General features: G+C 54.5%; 1 protein-coding gene across 1 annotated transcript; it reads right to left on the bottom strand.

Annotated features, from left to right (window-relative positions):
- Positions 1 to 1,160: 1,160 nt before the first annotated feature.
- On the bottom strand, positions 1,161 to 10,826 carry LOC135999577 (scavenger receptor cysteine-rich type 1 protein M130-like). Its single transcript, XM_065653141.1, has 14 exons — positions 10,742 to 10,826; positions 9,447 to 9,761; positions 7,687 to 7,996; positions 7,156 to 7,469; positions 6,310 to 6,636; positions 5,910 to 6,224; positions 5,251 to 5,565; positions 4,807 to 4,857; positions 4,408 to 4,722; positions 3,980 to 4,015; positions 3,333 to 3,470; positions 2,432 to 2,527; positions 1,644 to 1,796; positions 1,161 to 1,414 (listed from the first exon to the last, which is right to left on the bottom strand). Exons 1-14 carry the CDS (start codon positions 10,806 to 10,808, stop codon positions 1,161 to 1,163), a joined length of 3,006 nt encoding a protein of 1,001 aa, XP_065509213.1. The 5' UTR covers positions 10,809 to 10,826.
- Positions 10,827 to 23,840: the final 13,014 nt, after the last annotated feature.

Below are 23,840 nucleotides of genomic sequence, written 5' to 3'. Positions count from 1 at the left end.
ATCAGCAGAGAGATACAAGCACAGGGGAATCTGTCTGAGGCCCCACATGAACATCCCTCTGCATCAGTTCCTCCCTGCTGCCAGGGCACAGGTCAGGACAGAAATACCAGCAGTGGCTCCCCTGGGGTCTAGCTTGGAAGTCACCAGCCATCACACTGGGACTCCCAAACAGCCCCAGCTCAACCACTGAATGTCATTTTTACTTTTCAAATGTACCTTCCTCTGCATTTCCTGAGCACTGCACAAGCTGCTGTGCTCCCCATCCTCGCAGCCCAGAGCCAGGGCTCACAGCACAAGTGTCTCAACTGTCCCCCGTTTCCATACCCAAATATTCCAGGGAAGTTGGGTTTTGTTGTGACTGAGAACAACTGAGAGGAGAGGGACAGACTGCCCAAGCAAAGTTACTGTCTTTTCAGCTTTGAGAATGAGCTTGAAAATGTTTGTCTGCAGGGGTAGTGCCTGCATGACTGTCACTGCTCCAAAAGAGTCCTTCTAGGTTCTTGCTGAGCAAGAACAGGAGAGTCATTGATGAAGACGGGCTTCGGGGACCCATGTGCCTCCTGACCATTGCGGGAGGAGATCTGTGGGCCATCATCACCTCTGGGGCCATCTGGAGTTTAAAGGGCACCTTGACCACCTTAGGGTTCACTTCTGCGGGGTCACAGCCCAGGACTTACCCTGATTGGCAGCTCTGTCATGGCCTCTGCGCTGTGGGACCAGCCTGGCCCAGGCAGGGCCTGGGGGAAAGAGCAGCTGGGAGATCTTGGGGTGAAGAAATGGGCACTGGGGTGCATCATGGGACCTATTAGAGGGCCATTTTGACTAGAAACTGCCTGTGGCAAAGCGGGATGGAAACGTCTCTGTCAGCAGGATTATTCCACAGGGACCACGGGCTCTAGCAGCCCCACAGCCTGACCTCAAACCTGTTGTCCCTGAGACAAACCCCTTCCCCACCGCCATGTCTTTGTTCTCTGCTGCCCCTGAACAAACTCAGGAAGATTTCCTGATGCCTGGGCAGACACAAACCAGCTCCCGGTCAAAGTCCAATGAGACTTTTAATAAGAACAAATATGATGCACAGTGTAAAAACGGGGAAAAAATGGAGGAAACTCTGGGCTGTTTCATCTGTCCATGGGCAAAGGGAGACGGTTCCCCAGTGCTCACGGCTCTCCCAGCTGCACAGACCTCTCCTCCCTCCCGGCTGCACCCACCTGCACGGCAGGGATGGGCTCTCCTGGCCGGGGGCTCAGGGATTGCTGTGCACCCAGCTCTGTCACAGCCTTTGTGTCCTCACAAGGATGTGCCAGAGAGATCTCTTCAGCATCATCATAGCCCATGCTCCCCGGGGACAGGGACGAGGTGTCTCCTTCAGCTCCAGGGACCCCGGCACTTCTCTGGGAGCACAGGCTGCCCCCTGCAAGCAGCAATGCAGGACATTGCAGTTCACCCCATGGGGTCTGTGCACCACCTTCCTCCCTGCTCCTCACCACATTCAGCTCCTTCTCCCACCCTTCAGTCCCTCCATGGGAAGCTCCTGGGGCAGGTTCCCCCTTCCCAGGAGGTTTATGTCTCAGTACAGCAGCAACTAGGGTGTGAGCAGGGATGGCACCCCAGGATCCAGCAGCGCTGAATTTCCCTCTCACCTCTGGGTGCATCCCTGGGTCCTGCTCCCTCCTCTGGCACCCTGGGCATTTCCCAAGCTCCCTGTCCAGGGGCATCGTCCTCCTCAGGATGAGAAACCTCCCTGGCATCATCATAGCCCTCTGCTGGGTCATCCCCATGCGGAACAAGAACATCTGAAAAGAGAGGGGAGCTGGTGACAGTGAGAAGATACATCCTGCAGAGCAGAGGATGGGAGGCACTGGTGTTGGCAGCAGCACAGGAGACCCTCAGGTCCTCCCCATCTGACAGTGACACTCAGTGACACCTCTGTCCATCACTTGTCTGCAGGCAGATCAGCCCCTTCCTGCCTCATTACCTGGTGCTGATCCCAGACCATCCTGCTCCTCACGGTACCCAGGGTAGGGCTGCAGCCGGGTCAGGGACTGCTCTGAAGAGGAGCCTGGAGAGATGCGCAGCGGGTGTTAAGGAGCGAGCCCACTGACCTGGTTCGTGGCCAGTGCTGCTGGGGAAGGAGGACCCACAGAGCTGGGGCTGCATGGGGAGGAGGGCTGGGAATTCACCCTGCTCCCCTGGGACAAGCTCTGTCTCAAAGGTGCTCCCAGAGCTGCCCCAGGACAGCTCATCCCTCACTGGTCAAGTGGGGTGCAGGGGCAGGAAGAGAGGGGCTGCCCAGCTGCGATCAGCAAAGCTGGTTGGGAGGAAGCTCCTCTCCCGGGCCCAGGACCTGGGTGCTCTCCCCACAGACCACACAGCCCCAGCACTGGGATGGGGCCAGGGGAAAAGGTCCTGCAGATGTGCCCATACCCACCTGAGCGACCAAACCTCGCCTGCTTCTCCCACGCTGGGCTGTAACCAATCTCCTCATACACGGCCTCGGGGAAGAGCTCCTGGGCTGTCCTGGAGCCTGGGGACAGAGGCAGGGCTGGCACAGGGACAGGCAGAGAGGCGATGGGACCCCACTGTGTTCCCCCAGACCTGTTCCTTGGCCCAGCCCAGGACTGCTCCAACAGCACAGCCCCACTGTGCTGTCCAGGAACAGCTGCCACATCCCCAGTGAGGGCCACATCACTGTGGAGATGATGTGGGGCAGCATCACCCATCATCCCCTTGGAGACAGTGCTCAAGCCCCTCTGGCCCCTGGGTCATACCCCCTTGTCTGACCCCAGAGCAGCTCCCGTGTTTCCCTGCCACCTGGAGCTGACGCCTGTCTGCCCCATGAGTCCATAGTAGGGCCCCAGCCTTACCAAGGGCAGGCAGGGCTGGGCGGAGGGTCAGCCTGGGGCCTGACACCGTGGAGATGGGCCCTGCTGCCCTGTGTTCCTCCTGTCTTCTCATTTGCCCCAGCGCACCCTCCAGCACTACCCAGAGCACTGCCAGCCTTGGCCATCTCCCCCAGGATAACATATCCCCCAGGATAACATTTCCCACAGGATCACATCTCCCCTAGGATAACATTTCCCCCAGGATAACATCTTCCCTGGTCCTGCTCTGCCATTTCTCTCCTTGCCCCATCTCTTGCTCCCACCACCTCTGGGCTCTCTCCACCCCTTGCTGCTGGTGCCCGATGGCCAGACAGTCAATGAGGTGCGTGGGACAGGTGGCATCACACAGTCTCATCCCCTCAGCTCTGCTTGTGCCCCTTGCTGACCCCCCGCAGCACCCACAGCCCTTCCAGGAGGCATCACTGGGACCTCTGTGGAAGGACCTACCTCTGCGCCCAGCCCTGGCTCTGAGCACTTGCCCGGCCAGCAGGGCCAGGAGCAGGCAGAGAAGGGCCCCCAGGATGATGCAGATGATGACGGGCACTGAGATCCTCCCATTGACAGTCGGACGGCCCCGGGTGGGATCTGCATGGGCAAGAACATGGAAGAACAGCACCAGCCCTGGGAGAGGTGGTGGCAGCACAAGTCATAGAATCATAGAATCATTTCAAACCATCGAGTCCAACCACAACCTAACTCTAGCACTAAACCATGTCCCTAAGAACCTCTTCTATATGCTTTTTAAACACCTCCAGGGATGGTGACTCCACCACTTCTCTGGGCAGCCTGTTCCACCACTTCGCAAGCCTCTCTGTGAGGAATTTTTTCCTAATATCCAATCTGAACCTTCCCTGGTGCAACTTGAGGCCATTTCCTCTTGAAATGGCCTGACCCCCATTGCACAAGGCAGCAAGAGGGTAAGTGACGGAGAAGCTTCCACCGTGCTGAGTGAATTACAGCCCTCCTCAACCCCCACACAACCACCCCAGTGCCTCCTTCTGGGAGTTTCACACTCCAACAAGGAGCCCCTTCCACCCAACTGTGGGTCAGAGTCTGGCCCTGGGATACCCAGCCCTGGGGGGAGGACAAGTTACCTGCTTGGGGTGGGGATGCTGCTGTCCTGGGTGCAGCTGCAGAGGAGGAAAAGGAGATCTGGGCTGAGAGGGTGGGAGTGCACGTACCAGGGAGCCTCCCCTCCACACATCCATGTGTGTCTGCCCAAATTGCCCCTCCTGTAGTGCTAGAAAGGGACCCAGGACAGGGCCCGTGGCCTCTGCTCTGGGTGGCGGCAGGGTGGCACAGGCAGCCCAGGGGATGACCCTGGAGCTGCAGGGCCCCACGGGCAGTGGCCCAAGGACATCCAGTTCCACCGAGGCTGCTCCCTGCGTGGCACCAGGCTGCTGCACCCCACAGGAACATTCCTGCTCTCGGGAGCTCAGGGGCTGTGCCAGGACCAAGCGGGTGAAAGGCCTTCCCCAGCTCCCTGCCAATACCCGAGCAAGGGGTCCCAGCCCCAGCTCACCCGAGCAGCGCACGGCAGCATCTTCCTTATGCCGGCAAGCACGTCCGTCCCCAGGCCGGGCCCAGCAGTCCTGCAGAGACGACTCCGTCCCCCGGCACTCCACCCGCTCCAGCCAGATGGGGCCTTGCCCCACCCCAAAAGCAGCCTCACGCAGGGCAGACACCGCGGGGCCACAGCCCAGCTGCCTGCACGCCACCTGGGCATCCCGCATGTCCCAGGAGTCATCGCACACTGTCCCCCAGGAGCCGTGATGCCAGAGCTCCACTCTGCCCGAGCACCCGTCCTCGCCTCCCACGGCACGGATCTTCTCCCTGTCTGGAGAAGGCAAAGAGCTCCCATGGCACTCAGACAGCAGAGCCCTGCCAGGCAAGAGGAGCACACAGAGGAGCAGCTCCCTACCTGTGCAGCTGGTGGAGTTGGGGCACGGGGCCAAAGGCTCTGGGGGCATTTCTGGGCGTCTCCCTGAAGAAGGAAACACTGTGGAGAAGGGGCTGGCTCGGGGATTGTGCAGAAGAGAGCGGGGCTGAGCTCTGCTCGTGCCTGTGTGTGCCATCTTGGTCACAGAGCAGCAGGGGGTGTCCATGGAGGGGAGGCTCCTCTGAACCCCATCTGGTCTCTGCTGAGACCTCACTTGCAGATGTCACTGCCTCCCCCAGGCACTGCTGGGTGGCAACTGCTGCTGGACGTGTGGGGCTCTGAGAGCTGTGGTCACGTTTGTGCCACCAGCAGCAGAAGGGTCTGACATGGAAATAAAAACCCCTCCAAGCTCTTTCTCTGCATTTGGCTGTGCCCAGAGGGGAGCAGAATCTGGGGTGACACTGGTCCTGTATGGCTCACAGTTACCATTGCAGGTGATGTGGGTCTCATCTCGCAGGTCATCGCATGACTGTGGGTCCCAGGGAGCAGAGGGACACTGCCAAAAAGAGTTGTTTTTCTCCCCACACTGCACATAATCCAGCCAGGCAGGGCCAGACACACTGCCAGAGTGCAGGACTGTTTCCAGGGATCCTCCGTCCCCACAGCCCAGCTCCTTGCATGCCAGTGACACCGTGTCCAGAGTCATCGAGTTGGAGCAAACACTCCCCCACGTCCCGTTGTAGAAAACCTGCAGGCGCCCGGAGCAGCCGTCACTGTTCTCCAGCCTCAGGGCCACGAACTCTGGGAGGAAAGGCAGCAAGAGGAACAGGCTGGTCTGGGGCTGTGGGAGCCAGGACGCCTCTGCGCTCCCCAGGCCCCCAGGCAGGCAGGGCAGGGCCAGCAAGTCCCCCTTGCAGCCAGGGCAGAGAGAAGTCCCTGGTGGACACACTCCCCTGCTCTCCCCACTCACCCTGGGGGACAGCTGAGCTCCCCAGGGACCCCAGTGGGACTGAGGGCACCCGTGCATGGGTGTCCATAGGCCGGGCTCAGGCAGGGGCTCAGCCAGGGACAGCCTTGGCCATGCCCGGCTTTCCCTGCATCCCGGCCTCCCCGGGAACCATCTCGGCACATCTCCCAGCACAGACCTGAGCAGATGACGCCCGCGTCCTCTTTGTGCCCACAGTCGTGCTGCCCCCAGGGCCCGGCAGCACAGTCCCAGAGAGCAGCTTCGGACCCAGAGCAGTTCACACCGTCCAGCCAGATGTGCCCGGAGCCTTCCCCAAACCGAGCGGAGCCGGCCGCCTCCACCGGCCCTCCACAGCCCAGCTGGTGGCAAACGACGGCGGCATCAGACAGGTCCCAGCCATCGTCACAGACGGTCCCCCAGCTGCCCTGGTAGTAGATCTCCACTCTCCCTGCGCAGCGCCCGGACCCGTTCACCAGCCGGACCTGCTGGCTCCCTGCAGTGGGGAGAAACCCCAGGTGCTGTCAGGGGGTGGCTGCCCCCCCACCTCATCATCTGGGGGCTCGTGCAGCACCGCTCACCCCAGCAAATGACTCCCACGTCCTCCACAACCCCTCCCAACAGCAAACCCCTGGGCAGGGAGGTGTTGCAGAGGGTCAGGCTGGCCTCGTGCCCTGCGCACCGGACCCCTCGCAGCCCCACGGGGCCCGTCCCTCGCTCAGGCTTTGGGGGGTTGTAGGCTTTTTCTGCCTCTCCACACCGCAGCTGCCGGCACACCACGCTGGCCTCCTGCACGTCCCACTGGTCGTCCAGGACTCTGCCCCACGTCCCGCACTGGAAGATCTCCACTCGCCCGTCGCACCGGCTCCCTCCGCCCACCAGCCGCAGGGACGCAGAGTCGGCTGGGCCTGGGGACAGCAGAGGAGCCACAGCCATCAGCGGCACCGGGCAGCACGGCAGCCTCCAGGGAGGAGGGCAAGGGGGGATTGTCCGACCAGACAGGACAAGATTGAGCCCTGTGCTGATGAGAAGCCAGGGCAAAGCCCAGGCCCTGTCTGCAGCTCACAGCCAGGTCTGCTGCTGCTGGGTGGTGGGATGGGGCTCTGCAGGGCTCTCTGTGGGGATGGGATGTGGCTGTCTGCAGCCACAGGGATGGCGCAGAGCCCCACCGACCTGTCCTGGGCTCATCCTATGGAACACGGGCCTGGCAGTTGTGCTGGGGCCTGAGGCGCTGCCCTGGGGACAGGTGTCTGCCTCTGTTCAGACCTCAGCTCTCCCAGAGCAGAGCGGTCAGTCTGACCAGGGAAAGCCCCCCAGGGATCCTCCAGGGAGAAATTCAGCCTGGCGCTGCCATGGGACCCAGCTTTGGGTGGCCATGTCTCCCACAAAGGGAAATGGAGCTAATGCACCATTATCCCAGCACTCACCTGAGCAAATGACAGCAGCGTTGTTCCCGTGGGAGCACGGGGAGGCCCCCAGGGTGGTCACTGGGCACTGTCCCAGGTGGGCTTCAGTCCCGTCACAGTGGAACGAGTCTCTCCAGACAGGGCCAGTTTCTCTCCCAAAATACTCTCCTCCAGGAATGGACTCAGCAAACCCACAGTGGAGTTGATGACACAGAACGTGGGCATCCGAGAGATCCCAGCGGGAGGCACAGAGGGTCCCCCAGGTCCCCATCACCTGGACCTCCACCCTCCCCGCACACGCTGTGCTGCCGTTCACCAGCCTGAACCCTGTGTACAGAACATAGGAGGAGAGAGGGCGGATTGGTGCTTTTGTAGCCTTGGTAGCCAGTGGAGAGTCAAAAGGGACAGATGCCTTTCTTCTCCTTCTGCACGGTTTTCGTGCTGCAGAAAGTCCCATGATCCCTCCTGTCCTACACCCACTCAGCACGGTCCTTGCTCTGTTCCCAACCCCTGGCACAGCCCCAGTGTTCAACACCCCACCCCGAGTCCTTACGTGTGCAGTTGACAGCAGCGCTGTTCATCGGGGTGCAGGCCTGGTCCCGGGAGGACCCCGTGGGGCAGGAGGACAGGAGGGACTCATTCCCCACACACTGCAGCTCTCCATCCCACATGGGACCAACCCCTTCTCCAAAGTGACCTCCTCCAGACACAGGCAAGGCCACGCCGCACTGCAGCTCCCTGCAGACCACATCAGCAGCTTTGGGGCCAAAGTGGGAATCACAAACAGTTTTCCACTGTTCCCCATCACGGATCTCCACACGTCCTGAGCAGCGGCTCTTCCATCCTACCAGACGGACAAATCCTGGGAAAAGAAACATCAAAAAACCTGGCAGTTCCCAGAGCCCTCTGGCAGTTACATGCCCACATCCCTCATCACCTCCAAGCAAGCCGTGGCCAAAGTGCCCATTGCACATCCCAGAGGAAGCTGTTGGGGGAGTCTTGGTGACACAAACATATCCAAGACTCCTCCTCCCCTTGTCTACACCACCAGAGCACCCGAGGTGTGTGTCTGCCACACACTCACAGCCACAGGTGCTGCTCACACAAAGGGCTCTCACACAAGCTCCTCTGTGCTGCCTGGCACGGTCCCCCCAGCACCGCAGCCGTGTGAGCAGTTGGGGTCCAGGAGAACTGGCCCAGATGATGATGAAGCTGCAGCTGCTCAGCCCCTGCAGAGCTTGGGCCAGGCAGGACCATCATCACCTGGGTGCAACCAGAAGCGCACTCTGCTCCCAGGACTGTTCCTGGGCTGTTGGGAGGTTCCTTTTAGGTGGGAGATGTCCCAGAGCACAGAAATGGAGCAGCTGTTATCATGGCTGGCGCTTTCCAGAGCCCTCTGCTGCCTGTTCCAGGGGGATGTTCTCATCCAGGGACACCGTGCTCTGCCCAGGGGTGCGCAGGTCCCAGGCCAATGGCCAGGCAGGGGACAGGAGACCCGCATGTCCCCCTGGCCTCACGCTGCCTCAGAGGGTCAGCATGGACGAGAGTCAGTAAGTGCTGGCAAAGACCCCATTTCATGGGTCAGTGTGGGGAGCAGTGGGCAGGCAGGAGGGGTTGGGCAGCTGGTCAGTGCTCCCTGCATGGGGTCCTGTCCCCACAGGGCTGTCACAGCCCCAGGGACATCCCAGGACCAGCCCTTGCATGCAGTGATACGGAAGAAGCAGCCAGAGTCAAGCAGCTGCCAAATCTTCAAGCCTCACAGAGCAGGACCACATGGCCGAGCCCTGGGCTTGGGCAGCGAGGGGCCGTGTGCCGCCTGCTCCTCTGCCCAGGGCCCAGCGCTCGTGCTCTCTGAAAAGTCCCTCCAAGGACATCGACGTACACATGTCCCTGAGGGGGAACAACCCAGCGTGGCCAGTCATCTCATGCTCTTCCTCCAAGGCGTGGGTGCCAAGCAAGTCCCCCTGTGGTGTTTCCAGCACAGGGATTCCCAGCCTTGTTGGCTGGGCACTGGCAGAATGGGTGGGGACCAGTGCAGAGCAGTGGACACCCCAGGGCAGGATGGAGGATTCACATGCAGCCCAAGACACTGACTGAGGCGGGGCTGACACACCGAGGCAGGGGCAGTTCGCCCTGGGGTTGGCTCCCTCTGGGCTTTCCCCAGGGACCTGTTAAAGCAGCAATGACCGTCCCAGAAAGGCAGCTTGACCGACATCACTGGGCCCTGCTCCAGCATGTCTGTTGCTCCCTATGGCACAGCCAGGGCCCTCCCCCATGCCAGCCCCAAAGGTGGGAACAGGCTGACCCCTTACCTGAACACGTCACTCCAGCATCCTCAGAATGATCACAGTTATGTTCACCCCATCCTACATGTTTGCAGTCAGACAGGGTAGATTCAGTGCCTCTACAACCGACATCATCCATCCAAATGGGGCCAGATCCTGCCCCAAAGTGTCCGTAGTGGTGAGCTCCAACAGCAGACCCACAGCCCAGCTGCTTACAAACCACTGCTACATCGTTCATGTCCCAGCGGTCACCACACACGGTCCCCCACTGTCCCTGGTGTTTCACCTCCACTCTCCCAGCACAGCGCCTGCCGCCATCCGCCAGCCTCACCTCCGCAGCACCTTCAAACACCAACACGGGATGAGTCAGGAGAGCGCCGAGCCCCAGTGCTGCAGGTCTGGGGGAACCTCCTGCCTGCACTGAATCAGATGTACCAGGGTGGGAGCCCCCTCCCCTCCAGGCTGTCCCCAGAGAAGTGTGAGGGTCCCTTCTGTCCCCACAGCTGCGCAAGGCTGGGGGTGCCCAGGTCCAGCACGGCTGGGTCATTCTCCATTTCACCACACAAGGCAACTCTTCCCACCCTAACAGCCACCCACCCCCCACCCATGCCCACCCACACACTGCCCAGCCCTGCACTGGGCACCCACTGCCCCAGACCAGCACCCCCTGAACAGTCCCGTGTATCCAGGGCTGCAGCTTCCCCTGCAAACCACCTGCCCCAGCACCATCCAAACCCAGCCCAGCCCCAGGGCTTTCCCTGTTCCCACTGAGACCATCCAGAGGATCCCACATCCCCTCCTCTCCTGGTGTCAGCCCAGCCCCTGCCCTGGGCCAGGCCCCCCAGGAAGGACGTCTCCCTACTACAGATGTCCCCGTCCTCTTCTCTCTGCAGGGCACAAACTGCCCTCGTGGGGTCAGGGCTCCCCTGGAACAAGGGGCACTGAGCAGCACACAAACCCTCTGGGGCACCCCAGAGGTTGGCAGTGGCCTGGGGATCTCTGGGTGCCGCCATCACCAGTGAGGCCACCACTGGCTCCAGAGGCAGAGTGCTGGGAACAAGGGGGTCCAAAATGGCACCCCAGGACAGGGTGTCTGTGAATCCAGCCAGGCACAGGCTGCCCTGAACACTGGAGCCCTGGAAAAGGAGATACTCTCTCCCACCCAGATAGGCACAGGGAAGGGCACAGGCTCCATGGATCTGAGCACCTTCTGCCCCTTGTCTCAGCAGCACCTGCAAAGAAACCCCATTCCCAGACAGATCCCCATGACCACACTGGTACCCGCTGGCCCTGGGCGGTGGGACAAGGGAGTCAGCACTTACCCCTGCACAGCTGGACCCAGAGGAGCAGCCACAGCGTCTGAGGGGACAGGAGTCCCTCTGTGCCCATCCTGAGCCTCCTGCCCTGATGGCGCATCCCTCTGTGCCGCACTCCCTGCCGCAGCTCCAGGGACTCGTGGGAACAATGATGATGGGAGGGCAATATATCTCTGCAGATGTCCCCCAGCTACAGGAGGAGCCAATCGAAGCGGCAGCACCTTTTTAGACATTATCGGGAGCTATCTCCCCTCCGACACAGCCCAGTCCTCCAATGAACTTCTCCAGCGCCATTCATGACCATATATGAGGGACGGCTCCGCTGCAGGTGTCACATCACTGTGCTGGTGGAACGTCACAGGACAGGGCCGGTTGTAGTGGGGCAAACTGGTTTTTTATTCCTTGAGCCCTGTGGTGTGGACCAGGAGCACCGAGCATGTCCTGTGAAAGGCACATCCAAGAGCCCAAGGTGAGAGTGTCCAGCCACTCCCGTGCCATAAGACCCATGGGGCTGGGACTGCACTGGGACTGTGTCAGGAAGGGAAGGAAACAGCCCCTGTGACAGACCCCACAGTGCTGGGAGCAGCAGCTGGGAAAGGGCCTTAGCCCAGGGCAGAGCCCCATCCCAGGAGCGCTGGCTCACCCACCGCTCCCTGGAGAGCCCACGGAAGGTCCCTCGCAGGAGCTGGAGCTGGGACACTTCCCTGTCCTGGCAGCAGACGTGCAGCCCAGGGGCTCAGACGCGTCCCTGCCTGTCAGTGTGTCACCGAGGGGCCGTTATTCCCCACGGGTGGATCAGAGCTGCAGCCTGCAGGTGCACAAACCACAGCCCCCGCACTCCCCCCGCGGCGCCCGGGCAGGAAGTCTGTGGTTTCCTCTGGGCGCCGTGCCCGGGCACATCCCTGCGGTGCCCCCGAGCCACCCCCACCCCGACGGCTGCAGCCAGGGCTGCAGGGGCTGCTCCTTCGGCCTCGCAGACACGGGGCCGGGCAGCTCCGGTACCTCGTGGGGACCCTGTGACAGCACATGGACGGTCTGCACCGAGCTCCATGGCCATGGGGTGTCACCGGTGACGTGAGCACTGCACCCTCCTACTGCCAGTGCTGGGTGTGCATGGGTTATACTGACAGTGACCTCACAGCTCCTGCTGCCACCGCTGTGTGCTCATTGGTTATACTGACAGTGACCTCACACCTCTACTGCCACCGCTGTGTGCTCATTGGTTACACTGACAGTGACCTCACAGCTCCTACTGCCACCGCTGTGTGCTCATTGGTTACACTGACAGTGACCTCACACCCTTGAGTGCCACAGCTGTGTCCTCATTGGTTACACTGACAGTGACCTCCCACCCTCTACTGCCACCGCTGTGTGCTCATTGGTTACACTGACAGTGACCTCACACCTCTACTGACACCGCTGTGTGCCCATTGGTTATACTGACAGTGACCTCACACCTCTACTGCCACCGCTGTGTGCTCATTGGTTACACTGACAGTGACCTCACACCCTCTACTGCCACCGCTGTGTGCTCATTGGTTATACTGACAGTGACCTCACAGCTCCAAGTGATACCGTAAAATTGGCAAATTGGAGAAGCTTCTAAAACCAGGGTTTAAGGTTTTAAAAGCAAGCATTCCATTTTAACAACACACGTCAAGCACCCTCACGGGGTTTGGTCTGGGCTAGTCCTGGGCAGGCGCATTCCCTTTGGTTTTTGGCTCGTAACCACAAAGACAGTGTGAACCGGACTCAAGCTGGACTCTGCGCTGGTCTCGCTACTTTATCTTCTGAGAGCAAGGGCACTGTCTCCTAACCTTCTCCTGCTTATCTCAACAAATACCATTCCTGTGACTCAGCGCCTAATAAGTGCCTAACACCTAATATCTATGAACCTTATTTTATTAACTCAGTAAGTGCCTAAAGTCTATGAGCCTTATTCTTATTAACTTATTTTATTACTAATTGCTGATTTTAGGTATCACAACTGCCTCCATTTTGTGCTCATGGGTTATATTGATGGTGACCTGATGGTAAGGGACAAGCTAACAAGGAGGACACTGCTGTGGGTGTTTACTACAGGCCATGTGATCAGGAGGAGGAAGTTGATGAGGCTTTCTACAGACAGCTGGAAGTAGCCTCACAGTCACATGCACTGGTTCTCATGGGAGACTTCAGTCACCCCGATGTCTGCTGGGTGGGCAACACAGCTGAGCATACACAGTCCAGGAGGTTCCTACAGATCATTGATGACAACTTCTTGACACAGGTGGTGGAGGAGCCAACAAGGAGAGGCGTGCTGCTGGACCTTGTCCTAAAAAACCAAGAAGAACTGGTTTGGAGATGTCATGGTTGGGGGCAACCTCAGCTGCAGCGACCATGAGATGGTGGAGTTCAGGATCCTGTGTGGAAGAAGCAGGACAAGAAGTAGGACTAAAACCATGGACTTCAGCAGGGCAAAATTTGGCCTCTTCAAGGTCCTGCTTGGAAGAATCCCACGGGACCGGGCTCCAGAAGGTAGGAGGGTCCAAGAGAGCTGGCTAATATTCAAACATCACTTCCTCCAAGCTCAAGACGGATGCATCCTATGAGGAAGAAATCAAGTAAAGGGAGTAAGAGGCCAGCATGGATGAGTAAGGAGCTCCTGTCAAAACTCAGGTGGAGGAAGGAGGTTTATGTAATGTGGAAAAAGGGACAGACCACCTGGGAGGAATACAAGGAGGCTGTTAGAGTGTGCAGGGATGTGGTGAGGAAGACCAAGCTCCAACTGGAAGTAAATCTGTCCAGGGATGTCAAGCACAACAAGAAGGGCTCCTTCAAGTACATCAGCAGCAAAAGGAAGGCTGGGGAAAATGTAGGTCTGCTGCTGAATGAGGAGGGTGCCCTGGTGATGGATGGATGATACAGAGAAGGTAGAGCTACTGAACACCTTTGTCTGTTCCGTCTTTACTGCTAAGACAAGCCCTCAGGTATCCCAGACCCTTGGTTGAGGAAGATCAGGTTAGGGATTGTTTAGACAAGCTGGACACCTACAAATCCATGGGCCCTGATGGGATGCACCCACAAGTGCTGAGAGAGTTGGCAGGTGTTATAGCGAACCCACTCTCCATCATCTTTGAAAGGTCTTGGAGAACCGGAGAAGTGCCTGGGGACTGGAAGAAAGCCACCGTCACTCCAGTCTTCAAAAAGGGCAAGACCCAGGAAACTACAGGCCAGTCAGACTTACTTCCATCCCTGGGATGGTGATGGAACAGCTCATTCTGGACGTCATCTCCAAGCATGTGGAGGAAAAGAAGGTTATCAGGAGCAGTCAGCATGGGTTCACCAGAGGGAAATCATGTTTGAGCAACCTTAAGGCTTTCTGTGATGGTATGATTGGCTGGGTAGAGGAGAGCAGTGGACGTTGTCTACCTTGACTTCAGCAAGGCTTTTGACACCATCTCTCACAACCTCCTCATAGACAAGCTCAGGAAGTGCGGGCTGGTTGAGTGCACGGTGAGATGGGTCATGAACTGGCTGGACGGCAGAGCTCAGAGGGTTGTGATCAACAGTGCAGAGTCTGGTTGGAGGCCTGTAGTTAGTGGGGCTCCCCAGGGGTCAGTGTTTGGTCCAGTCCTGTTCAAGCTGTTCATCAATGACCTGGATGAAGAGACTGAGTGCACCCTCAGCAAGTTTGCTGATAATACCAAACCGGAAGGAAAGGCTGACACACCAGAGGCTGTGCTGCCATTCAGCGAGACCTGGACAGGCTGGAGGACACGGCAGAGAAGAACCTGGTGAAGATTAACATGGGCAGAGTCCTGCACCTGGGGAGGAATAATCCCAGGCACCAGTACAGGTTGGGGTGGACCTGCTGGAAAGCAGCTCTGCAGAGGAGGACTTGGAAGTTCTGGTCGACAACAGGTTGGCCATGAGTCAACAATGTGCCCTTGTGGCCAAGAAGGCCAATGGTACCTGGGGTCAATGAGGAAGAGTGGGCCCAGCAGGTCAAGGGAGGTGAATCCTCCCCCTCTACCCTGCCCTGGTGAGGCTGCATCTGGAGTTACTGGGTCCAGTTCTGGGCTCTGCAGTTTAAGAAGGACAAGGAATTACTGGAGGGAGTCCAGCGGCATACTATGGAGATGATTAGGAACCTAGAGCACCTTTCTCATGAGGAGAGACTGAGAGAGCTGGGTCTGTTCAGCTGGACAATTTGAGAGGCGATCAATGTTTCTAAATATCGCAAGGCTGGGTGTCAAGAGGAAGGGACCAGACTCCTTTCAGTGCTGCCCAATGATAGGATGAGGGGCAACGGGCACAGGCTGAATAATGGAACGTTCCATCTGAATATGAGGAGAAACTTCTTTACACCGTCAGGGTGACACAGCACTGGAACAGGCTGCCCAGAGAGGTTGCGGAGTCTCCTTCTCTGCAGACATTCAAGACCCGCCTGGACACGATCTTGTGTGGTCTGCTCTGGTGACCCTACTCTAGATGTACCTGCTTTAGCAGGTGGGTTGGACTAGATGATCTCCAGAGGTTCCTTTCAACCCCAACCTTTCTGTGATTCTGTGATAACTGCAGAACAGCCTCAGGAGGGTTGGCAGGGTGAAACAGCCATACAACCCTGCAGCTCCACTTCCCTTGGCAGCTGTAGGTCTGGGAAGTTCTCTGCGTGTCTATTTCTAAGAAAGAAGTTACTAGTTCTCTCCTACAAGAACAGCATAAAACATGTCAAAGTACCTGAAATGGCTTAAGGGTGAGAACCCTGACAGCCGCCCAAGGCTCGATGGCACTGGCTGAGGAATGCCGGACCTCGTTAACATGCGCTTCCATTCTGCACATCATGCAGAAGCCTTCCTGGCTGCCTGAAGAGGGAGAGAAGGAAGCTCCACAGGTCAGCAAACTATCCACAATGATGGGAAACCTAATGGAGATCTTGAAGTTCTACGAAGGGTGTCCACGCCTCTTGTCCCAAGGTGCCAATGTCCCAACAAGCACAGGACATTTTAGTGCACAGAAAACATTCTTCAGAGGGATGCTGAACTAATGGAAGTTTTCTGTGAAATAAGCAAAGGAGTTTGACTTGCAGGAATGGGGAGTCAGACCCAGGGACAGGAAGAGGTGCCTTTCTGAAGATGAACACATCCAGACACAACAAGCGGCTTCTACGTTTACGTGTTCAAAGAACAGCCCTGCGGGCAGTGACAAGGAAGGGCTGCTTTTCTCCTGAATCAGCTCCAGATTCTGGGAGCCCTTGGGCAGTGCCCAACAGATGTACAAGGAAATGTTCACAAAAGTACTGACAGGCCTGGCTGAGCTCCCCAGAGAGCAGGTGGTTGGCCAGAGGTGGGGTGTAGGTCAGGCACCGCAGGACGGAGTTGAGGAAGCACGTGTTGCCCAGGTTGTGCAGTCCTGCTCCAGCTCTTTGGCCGTGCTGCCAGGACATGCAAATCTTCTCTGGGGGAAAGAGGATCCTCTGTGGGGGAGCCATTCCCTCAGCGACGACTGCCAAGAAACCACATTTGAAAAGAGAAGAGATGACATTGCTGCAGGAAAGCACATTTTAAAAGTTGAGTTCTCTACAGGAGCACCCAGGACAACCAGGTCTAACCTCCGACACAGAAACATTGCAGCAAGCCTAACGCTGCCATTGAAATTTGCTGCTCAAGAAAGTTTTGGAAAACAGCATGTTCCCCTGCTCCCTGCTTGGCCAAAAGTCCGAACAACCCCCACTCATTTCTGTGCCTTGGACAACATGCTTTTCCCTCTAGAGCCACGAATTGCATTACCAGGTCAAGTCTTCCCTTTTCCTGACTGTAACTTGATGAAAAAAGCAAGTACCTGACACAGAAAGTAACCCTACTGACATCAGATCTTGGTGCGAGCAACGACGCCTTTCAAACTCGGTACATAGTGTTGGGGAGTGACAAAACACATTTCCCTGTGTCTAATTGAGACCTTGGTAAGTCTGGCTGCTCTTGAGAAATGCCCCAGAATTCACTCCAGGCCGTCAGCACATCAGCGTTCAGGGATGGAGCACCAGACACGTCCGTTGCCTTTGGGGATTCACAAAGTCAGAGGCTGCTGGTGAAGCTGCTACTCACCAGAGTCGTTCCCCATTGTGGCCATCGCTCCTCTCAGGAGCAGAGGGCAGAGCTCTGAATGACAAAGGATGTCAGGATGTGCTCCAGAAAGAGAAGATGAGCGCCAGTGCCATCACCTGATTCCAAATAAATAATTGTACCTCAAGAAAATGACTAAAAAAGACCCAAAATGAAACCCACAAACAGCATCCGCCACCAAGAGTGTTTCAGTGACTCTGAACTGCTGCAGAACTGCAAGGCTGATGGCCTTACCACAACTGTCACAGGGCCCCAGTTCACAGCAGTTTCAAAGGCCTTTGGAAAGACTCCAATGCACGTTACCTGCTCTGCAGAGGAGCTGCTGCTGACCTGTTGCCAGCGCTGACAGCAGAGCCCTCTGGCTCTCCAGCCCACCCCTTCCCACCTCGTGTGCGGCAGTGACCGGCTTTCATCCGCTACTCTAACGGCTGCCTTTGCCGAGCTCCTTTTCTGTTTCCCTTCCTACTGCATCAGTCAGGGTGGGCTTGTTGTAATTCTAGGCTGAGCCCAACACCTGAGACTGCACTGCCATCCCTACTTACCTGTGCCAGGATATGGTAAAGAAATAAGATTTAGCAAATAGGAACTCTCCCCATAGCACGTATGTGGGCAGCCTATAATGGTGTAATAGCTCAGAAGGTATAGACCAGGCTCGACTTTTATCCCGGGATCTGGACAAATGGGAGAACTGGGCAATCACCAACCACATGAAGTTCAATAAGAGCAAGTGCCGGATTTTGTGCTTGGGACAGAGCAACCCTGGCTGTACAGAGAGACTGGGTGACGAGGTGCTGGAGAGCAGCTCTGCAGAGAGACACCTGGGGGTTCTGGTCGATGGCAAGTTGAACATGACCCAACAGCGTCCCTGGAGCCAAGAGGGACCCGTGTCCTGGTGCATCCAGCACAGCACGGCCAGCCGGGCAGGGAGGGGATTGTCCCGCTCTGCTCTGCACTGGGGCGGCCTCACCTGGAGCATTCACTGTGTGCAGGGCTGGGGACACAGGAGAAAAGGAGATAAAGCTACTGGGCAGTGTCCAGAAGAGGCTGCGAAGTTGGTGAAGGGTTTGGAGGGGAAGCCGTATCAGGAGCAGCTGAAGTCCCTGGGTTTGTTCAGCCTGAAGAAGAGGAGACTGAGGGCAGAGCTCATGGTGGCTTAAGCTTCCTCAGCAGGGGAACAGGAGGGGCAGGGCTGAGCTCTTCTCTTTAGTGACCAATGACAGAACCCCAGGAATGCAAGGAAGATGTGCCAGGGGAGGGTCAGGTTGGACATGAGGAAAAGTTCTTTACCAGATGGTGCTGGAGCACTGGAACAGGCTCCCCAGGGAGGTGGCACGGCTCCAAGCCTGACAGTGTTCAAGAAGCGACTGGACAACGTCCTCAGACACACGGTGTGAACTGTGAGGTTGTCCTGTGCAGGGACAGGAGTTGGAACTCGATGATCCTTGTGGGTCCCTTCCAGCTCAGCACATTCTGTGATTCTACCAGGGTGCAGGATTGGGCCCAGGTCACATCGCTTGAGGGTCCCGGGGATGCAGCTCCTGGGACAGCTCAAGAAATGGCAGCACTTGCCCCTAATTGCTATTTTTGGTCTCTCCCCATCACTCTCTGGGTGGCTCCCTGCCCCCATTCTGTGGAGGACTACGGTGGGTCCGTGGATTCCCTGATGGAGGGCATGGGAACAGAGATCAGCCTTGAAGATATTAAGGTTTACCCTTTGGAAAGATGGGAGTAAAGGAGTATCTGGAGATATTAACGTGTACCCATGAGAAAGAAGGGAGTAGAAGAGTAACATTGATGATAGCAAAATTAGCCAATGAGGTGTTACTGCTGTAACTTGTAACCAATAGTGAAGAGACATATGAATTGGTAAAACTGTATAAAAATGCACTTGTGGCAACAAATGGCATCTACTACTTTCATCCTGGAAGAACTTGGTCTATGTCGTTTGTCCGTCTCAACCACGACATATGGTGACCCCGACATGATCCTGCATGAAGAAGGATCCCTGATGAAGAAGAGACAGCGGCGAAGCTGTGACAGCCGATGACGAGCTGGGGAGATGGAGCCCAGTACAGCTGACAGAGCAGCAGCGGGGAACTGCCAAAGATCCGAATCCTTGAAAAGACACCACGCCAAGAGTAGGTGAGCTACTAGGAACATGGCGGGGAACTTATCTAAAGAAGAGGGTAATGGAAATTGCTTCTGAAGAAGCAGGGTATTAGCCTTCTGGAATTGACTTTATGAAGGATGTTACTATGGGGCAAAGCAGTACCCAAAGATCCAAAGAAACAACTGAACTGTTAACGACATGGCACTTGTTGCTAGAGGCTTTGAGAGGATTAAAAGAGCAACGGGAACAGGCAGAGACAGCGGAGGGGGGTGGCTTTCCTGGGCTAGATTTGGAAAAAAAAAAAAGAGAAAAAAAAAACCACACCAAGAAAATGTGCACTGTTCCGAACCCCCCTGTTACTAATGATTCTCCAGCACCGTTCAAGTCTGCGTTATCTGATGAGTCGGGTGAGGATGGGGGTCCGCAGCATTTTCTTGAAAATTGAAAAGGAAAAGAAAAGGAGTATGTGTACGTGTTGCCTCGAGATCAGATAAAAACCATGAAAGACTCAAGCAAAATTAGACCTATGCAATGTAACAGCTATAGATCATTTCGGACAGAACGATGGGGATTCGTTGAAAGGGGCAGGTATCCCCCAACTCTTGGAAGAGACACTAATTGGCACACCACAATTACAGGCGCGATTAGTTTCTGAAATCCCGAGGCAGTCAGCAGACCTTGCATATCAAGCTATGATAAAAGTGCCTGAAACCGACAAAGCAGCCAAATCATTTACGACTATTAAACAGGGTCCCAATGAGAACTACATGCAATTTATTGACCATCTTCAAGAGGCCATCAATAAGCAGGTTGAAAACTTAGAAGCTAAGGAAGCACTGATGTTGAAATTAGCAGTAGAGAATGCTAATGTTTACTGTCAACGTGTTATCTGTGAGTTTTCCAGTAAGTATTACGTGCTTCTGTGCATTGCCTCTGTGAAAATCAAGCAGCTTGTCAGGAATGTGAGTTAATTGTTTTACTGGTTGTTGTTACAGTTGGTTTTTTGTGGTATTGATTGTGTAAGTGCGCCGTAAATCCTTCTCCCCACTTTTCCCACTCGCGCTGCAAGCAGCCCTGTGCTTTCTCCCCCTTCTCATGGCTTTTTACTTACGAGATGGGGTCAGAAATGACTGTTTTCAGCCGTGTTCCTAAGAAATCGGTATTGGGAGGTGTTTTGGAACATAGGAAAGCACTTGGAAATGTGAGGAAAGAGGATCTTGTGAAATATGGAAATCAGTGGTGGCTGCTATAGAAGTTAAATGATCGGGAAAACTGGCCGGAGAATAGAACCTCTAAGTACCTTTAAGTATAACACAGCAATCATAGATGTCTTCCTTGTTCGCTTGTTTTCTTTGTGGGTATCTGTTTAAGCATGTTGCAGTTTTAGTAGGTCTTTGTCTGTTGTGTGGTATGGTGAGTTCGCAGACTGTTAAATAATGCGAATCCATGGACTCAAAATGTGCATTTTGTGATAATATAGAAGATCATGAGTAATTTAGTTCTTTACTGCATGAATGTGATCATAAAATGTTGTGTGTAATAGCTGTTACTTTTCTTTCTACCATGCTGGCTTTATACCAGCATTTGGACTTGCACAACTCTGCGATAGGCTGCGTCTCATCACGGTGTACCAAATTTGGCTGTTTTGTATCCACACCAAGTAAAGAATCCTGGGTTTGGGATAACAGTCGTAGCACGCCAGATGAGACACTGATAAAAGCCTTGCCCAGCCCAGCTTGCTAGAGCAGTGCGGGGGCAGGTGCCGACTGGGCTCCAGCGCACTGAGCTGTTTTGTCAGGGAGACCCAGCGGCGCCTCTACCTGGCTGAGCAGTAAGCGGTCCACAGGTGCAATGCTAAAATTGAGATATTGTCTTGAATTAGTGCAACTGTGATCCGTCTGCAAATTGGAACTTGGTATTTGGTTTTCCTATCTGAGCTCAGTATTTTAGTTTATATATTTATATTTGGTACCAAAAGAATTTTCTTAGGGGAGATAATTACAACATGGGAACCGGTTCTGCTACTAAAATGTCACTTTTCTCCCCCTTAGGATGCATCCTTACACATTAGAGTAACTTCTGGGGAAATATTCTGATAAAAGAAAACTTGAAACTATATTGTACTTGAATGTGACTTGAATGTGGAATTCTGGGTTTTAGTGCTGTATTGAAATGGATGTTGTTCTGCAGAATTTTGGAAAAATGGGATGAAGTACGGTACTGTAAGTCCATTTGCTCTTATTGTTATCTAATAATTTTGAGACCAGAAAAGAATTTAAATTGTTAAACTCTGATTCGCATTGAAAAAAAAAACCACCACAAAAAACCAAACCAACCAAACAAACAAAAACAAAAACCCCAACCTAAATGCTATGATGTGAACTTGGTTGTATTTAAAAGTTGCTAGAATATGAACTGATTTGGATCTAGGAAAATGGAATAATAGATTGATGTTTAATATGCTGGTTTTTGACATCTGTAAATTGTAAAAGGTAGATGGAGCTAAGGAATGTAGCTATTGCTGAGCTAACTGGAATTGCATATAAAGTGTATGATGTTTGGAATGAAACGGGAAAACAAAAAAGCAAAATATCCCAGGGCTGTGCTGTACAGCCTGAACATAAATTTCAGGCCTGTGTCAAGCTGCAAGATAAACTCAGCTCATTGTAACCCAGCAGTCCGGCAACTCCTCCTTAGCACCAGCGATTACGCCACCTGCGTGGCCTTGGCTATGTCTAAACTGCGGCAAGAAGAGAAAGAAAAAAAAAAAAGGAAAAACCTGTTTGCCCGCTGCTAAGTGGAGAAAGGGGGCTTTATTTCCCTCCCTCTGTCTTTTTTCCCTGGAGTGTTGTCATCCATCCTTGTTGTGGCACTGCGTGGCTTCTCGGCTCTGAATCAGAGGTCGTCAGTGCTGTTTCTTTTTGCTTCCGTCTCGTCTCTTAGGTTCTTGCACATCTGGGGAAAGAGCCCATCACTTTACCTCCTTGCTGAAGTCGGTCTTTTCACACCGCTCAGCTTTGGGGGGTGTATGGGAATGTAGCGGGAGATTTGGTGAGGAGGTTAGTTAAATGTAAATACGCTCAAGTGACTTGCACCTGTCTGTAGAAAAAGCACATACATCACGCTAATTGTTTTACTGACCTTGTGTGCTCGATGAGCAGAACCTCTGTGTTAGATAACACAGGCCTGTGAGAAACTCCAGGCACCTTATCACTATGTCCGAGATTCTTGCTTTGTTGTGAGAAAGAGCGGGAGGCTGCACCAGCCTGAAGCCTTGAAATCCAGGCGAGCTCAGCAGGCGCAGTGATCTTCCAGCAGGGCTGAACTGACCAGCGCCTGCGTCCCCCTTGTGTCACCTCTGCCTGGGAGCTCAGGTGCGACTTCGGAGATCCCCCGGTAGAGAGGTAACTAAAATAAAACTTGCTCTTTGCAATGCATTCGTGGCCTCTGGCTCTTCTTGCGACGTGCCTGCGCATGTGTACACAGGGGGCCAGAGTGCTGAGTGCGTCTCTGGCTCAGACTGGTACTAATTTGGGCGTGGAGTGGAGCCAGGCTGGTCTGATGTGGAGTTTGGGCTGATTTGTTTTCATGCTGGGCTGGAGATCTTGCCATCTCAGATGGCGGCGAGAGGGAGGCTTTCTTCCCCCCTGCCCACCCCCCAGCAATGTTACTGCTGGAGAACTGTAATCCTGCATGAAGGAGTCTGAGGGTGAAATTTAAAGGCATCGCCAGTGGATCCATATTTCTAATGAAGCTGGGAAATTAAACTAAAAAGGGTTTTTTTTTAAATGGACTTATTCTGTGGTAACTAGTTGTAAGAGATTTCTTAGTAAATTCACCGTGCTAGTTTTTGAGGTCATGGGAAAGAAAGAAAGGCCATTTTTTGAAACCAATGGAATGCCAAATTTCGAACAAAGTTTTAATAACTGAATTCTCGTATTTGCCAGAAAGGCCTATACCTCTCTCAGGTCAAGATTTGTTAAGTAAATCGTAAGCTCAAATAATGTTTGCTGAGAATTCTGTTTAGTTGCATGTCCTCCAAGAAGCTGCTTGGATGGTGCAGATCTGCTTGCTACAAGTGAGAAATCTCCACGGAAATTTCGAATGCTGTATTTCCATTAGTATTGGCAGCCAATGTTTCAGTAAAGCCAACACTACGTTGATAGAACTGAAACAGGACTTCGATGCGGTAAGGGAAAATGATATCCAGTAAATATGACAGCCAAAATGGAGTTCGAGACTTTGATGAATGAATTGATGACAACCTTACAGGCTGACTGCATTCGATGGGACTTGCAGATTTGTCTATTTATAGCTACAACACAGAAACAACCTGTGGCTATAGCGGGACAGTATGACGAGAATGCTAACAGACTGATATACAGATTGTTACTCTGATCAAGAAATGCAGGGAATGAATTCAAGTCTTAATAGGCCATGATCCTTTTGTCCTATATGTGCCATTTGTGAAATCTAATTTTGATTTTTTTTTATTTGCAATCTATGTCCTTGTAAATTGCACTAGCTGATTTTCTTAACAGTATAGCTTTTGGCATGCCTGAATGTAAACTGCTGCAGAACCTGCAAGTCTTTCACATCAGGTCACAGACTATACTTGTGTTTGGTCTGATCCCATATGCTTGCACAGTTTTTGTTGATGGTTCAGGGAAGTCTCATAAAGCTGTAGCGGTCTCACGTGAAGATAACAATTGGCATCATTCTGTAAAAATTATTGAAGGTTCAACACAATTAGTAGAACTTGGCACAGCTTTATGTCACTTAAAGCTTTTTAAGGAGGAACCTCTAAATTTGATTTGTGATTCTGAGTACGTAGTCAAGGTCCAACGCACGCATCTGATTCTGAATTTTTTTTTTAAACAAAAAGGGGGAG

The sequence above is a fragment of the Caloenas nicobarica genome, chromosome 29 (assembly GCF_036013445.1).
Source record: "Caloenas nicobarica isolate bCalNic1 chromosome 29, bCalNic1.hap1, whole genome shotgun sequence".
NCBI classification, from domain to species: domain Eukaryota; kingdom Metazoa; phylum Chordata; class Aves; order Columbiformes; family Columbidae; genus Caloenas; species Caloenas nicobarica.
The sequence above is the reverse complement of the archived record's forward strand: the minus strand, read 5'-3'. Positions and strand labels throughout refer to the sequence as shown.

Bases quoted from the DNA above. Each gene is read 5' to 3' on its own strand.
- LOC135999577 (XM_065653141.1), bottom strand. From the start codon at position 10,808: ATGGGCACAGAGGGACTCCTGTCCCCTCAGACGCTGTGGCTGCTCCTC. The intron at 2,528-3,332 runs GTAGGTCCTTCC...CTCTGTCCCCAG, and splicing joins AGCCAGGGCTGGGCGCAGAG to GCTCCAGGACAGCCCAGGAG. The intron at 1,797-2,431 runs GTGGGTATGGGC...CTCTCTTTTCAG, and splicing joins GGCGAGGTTTGGTCGCTCAG to ATGTTCTTGTTCCGCATGGG.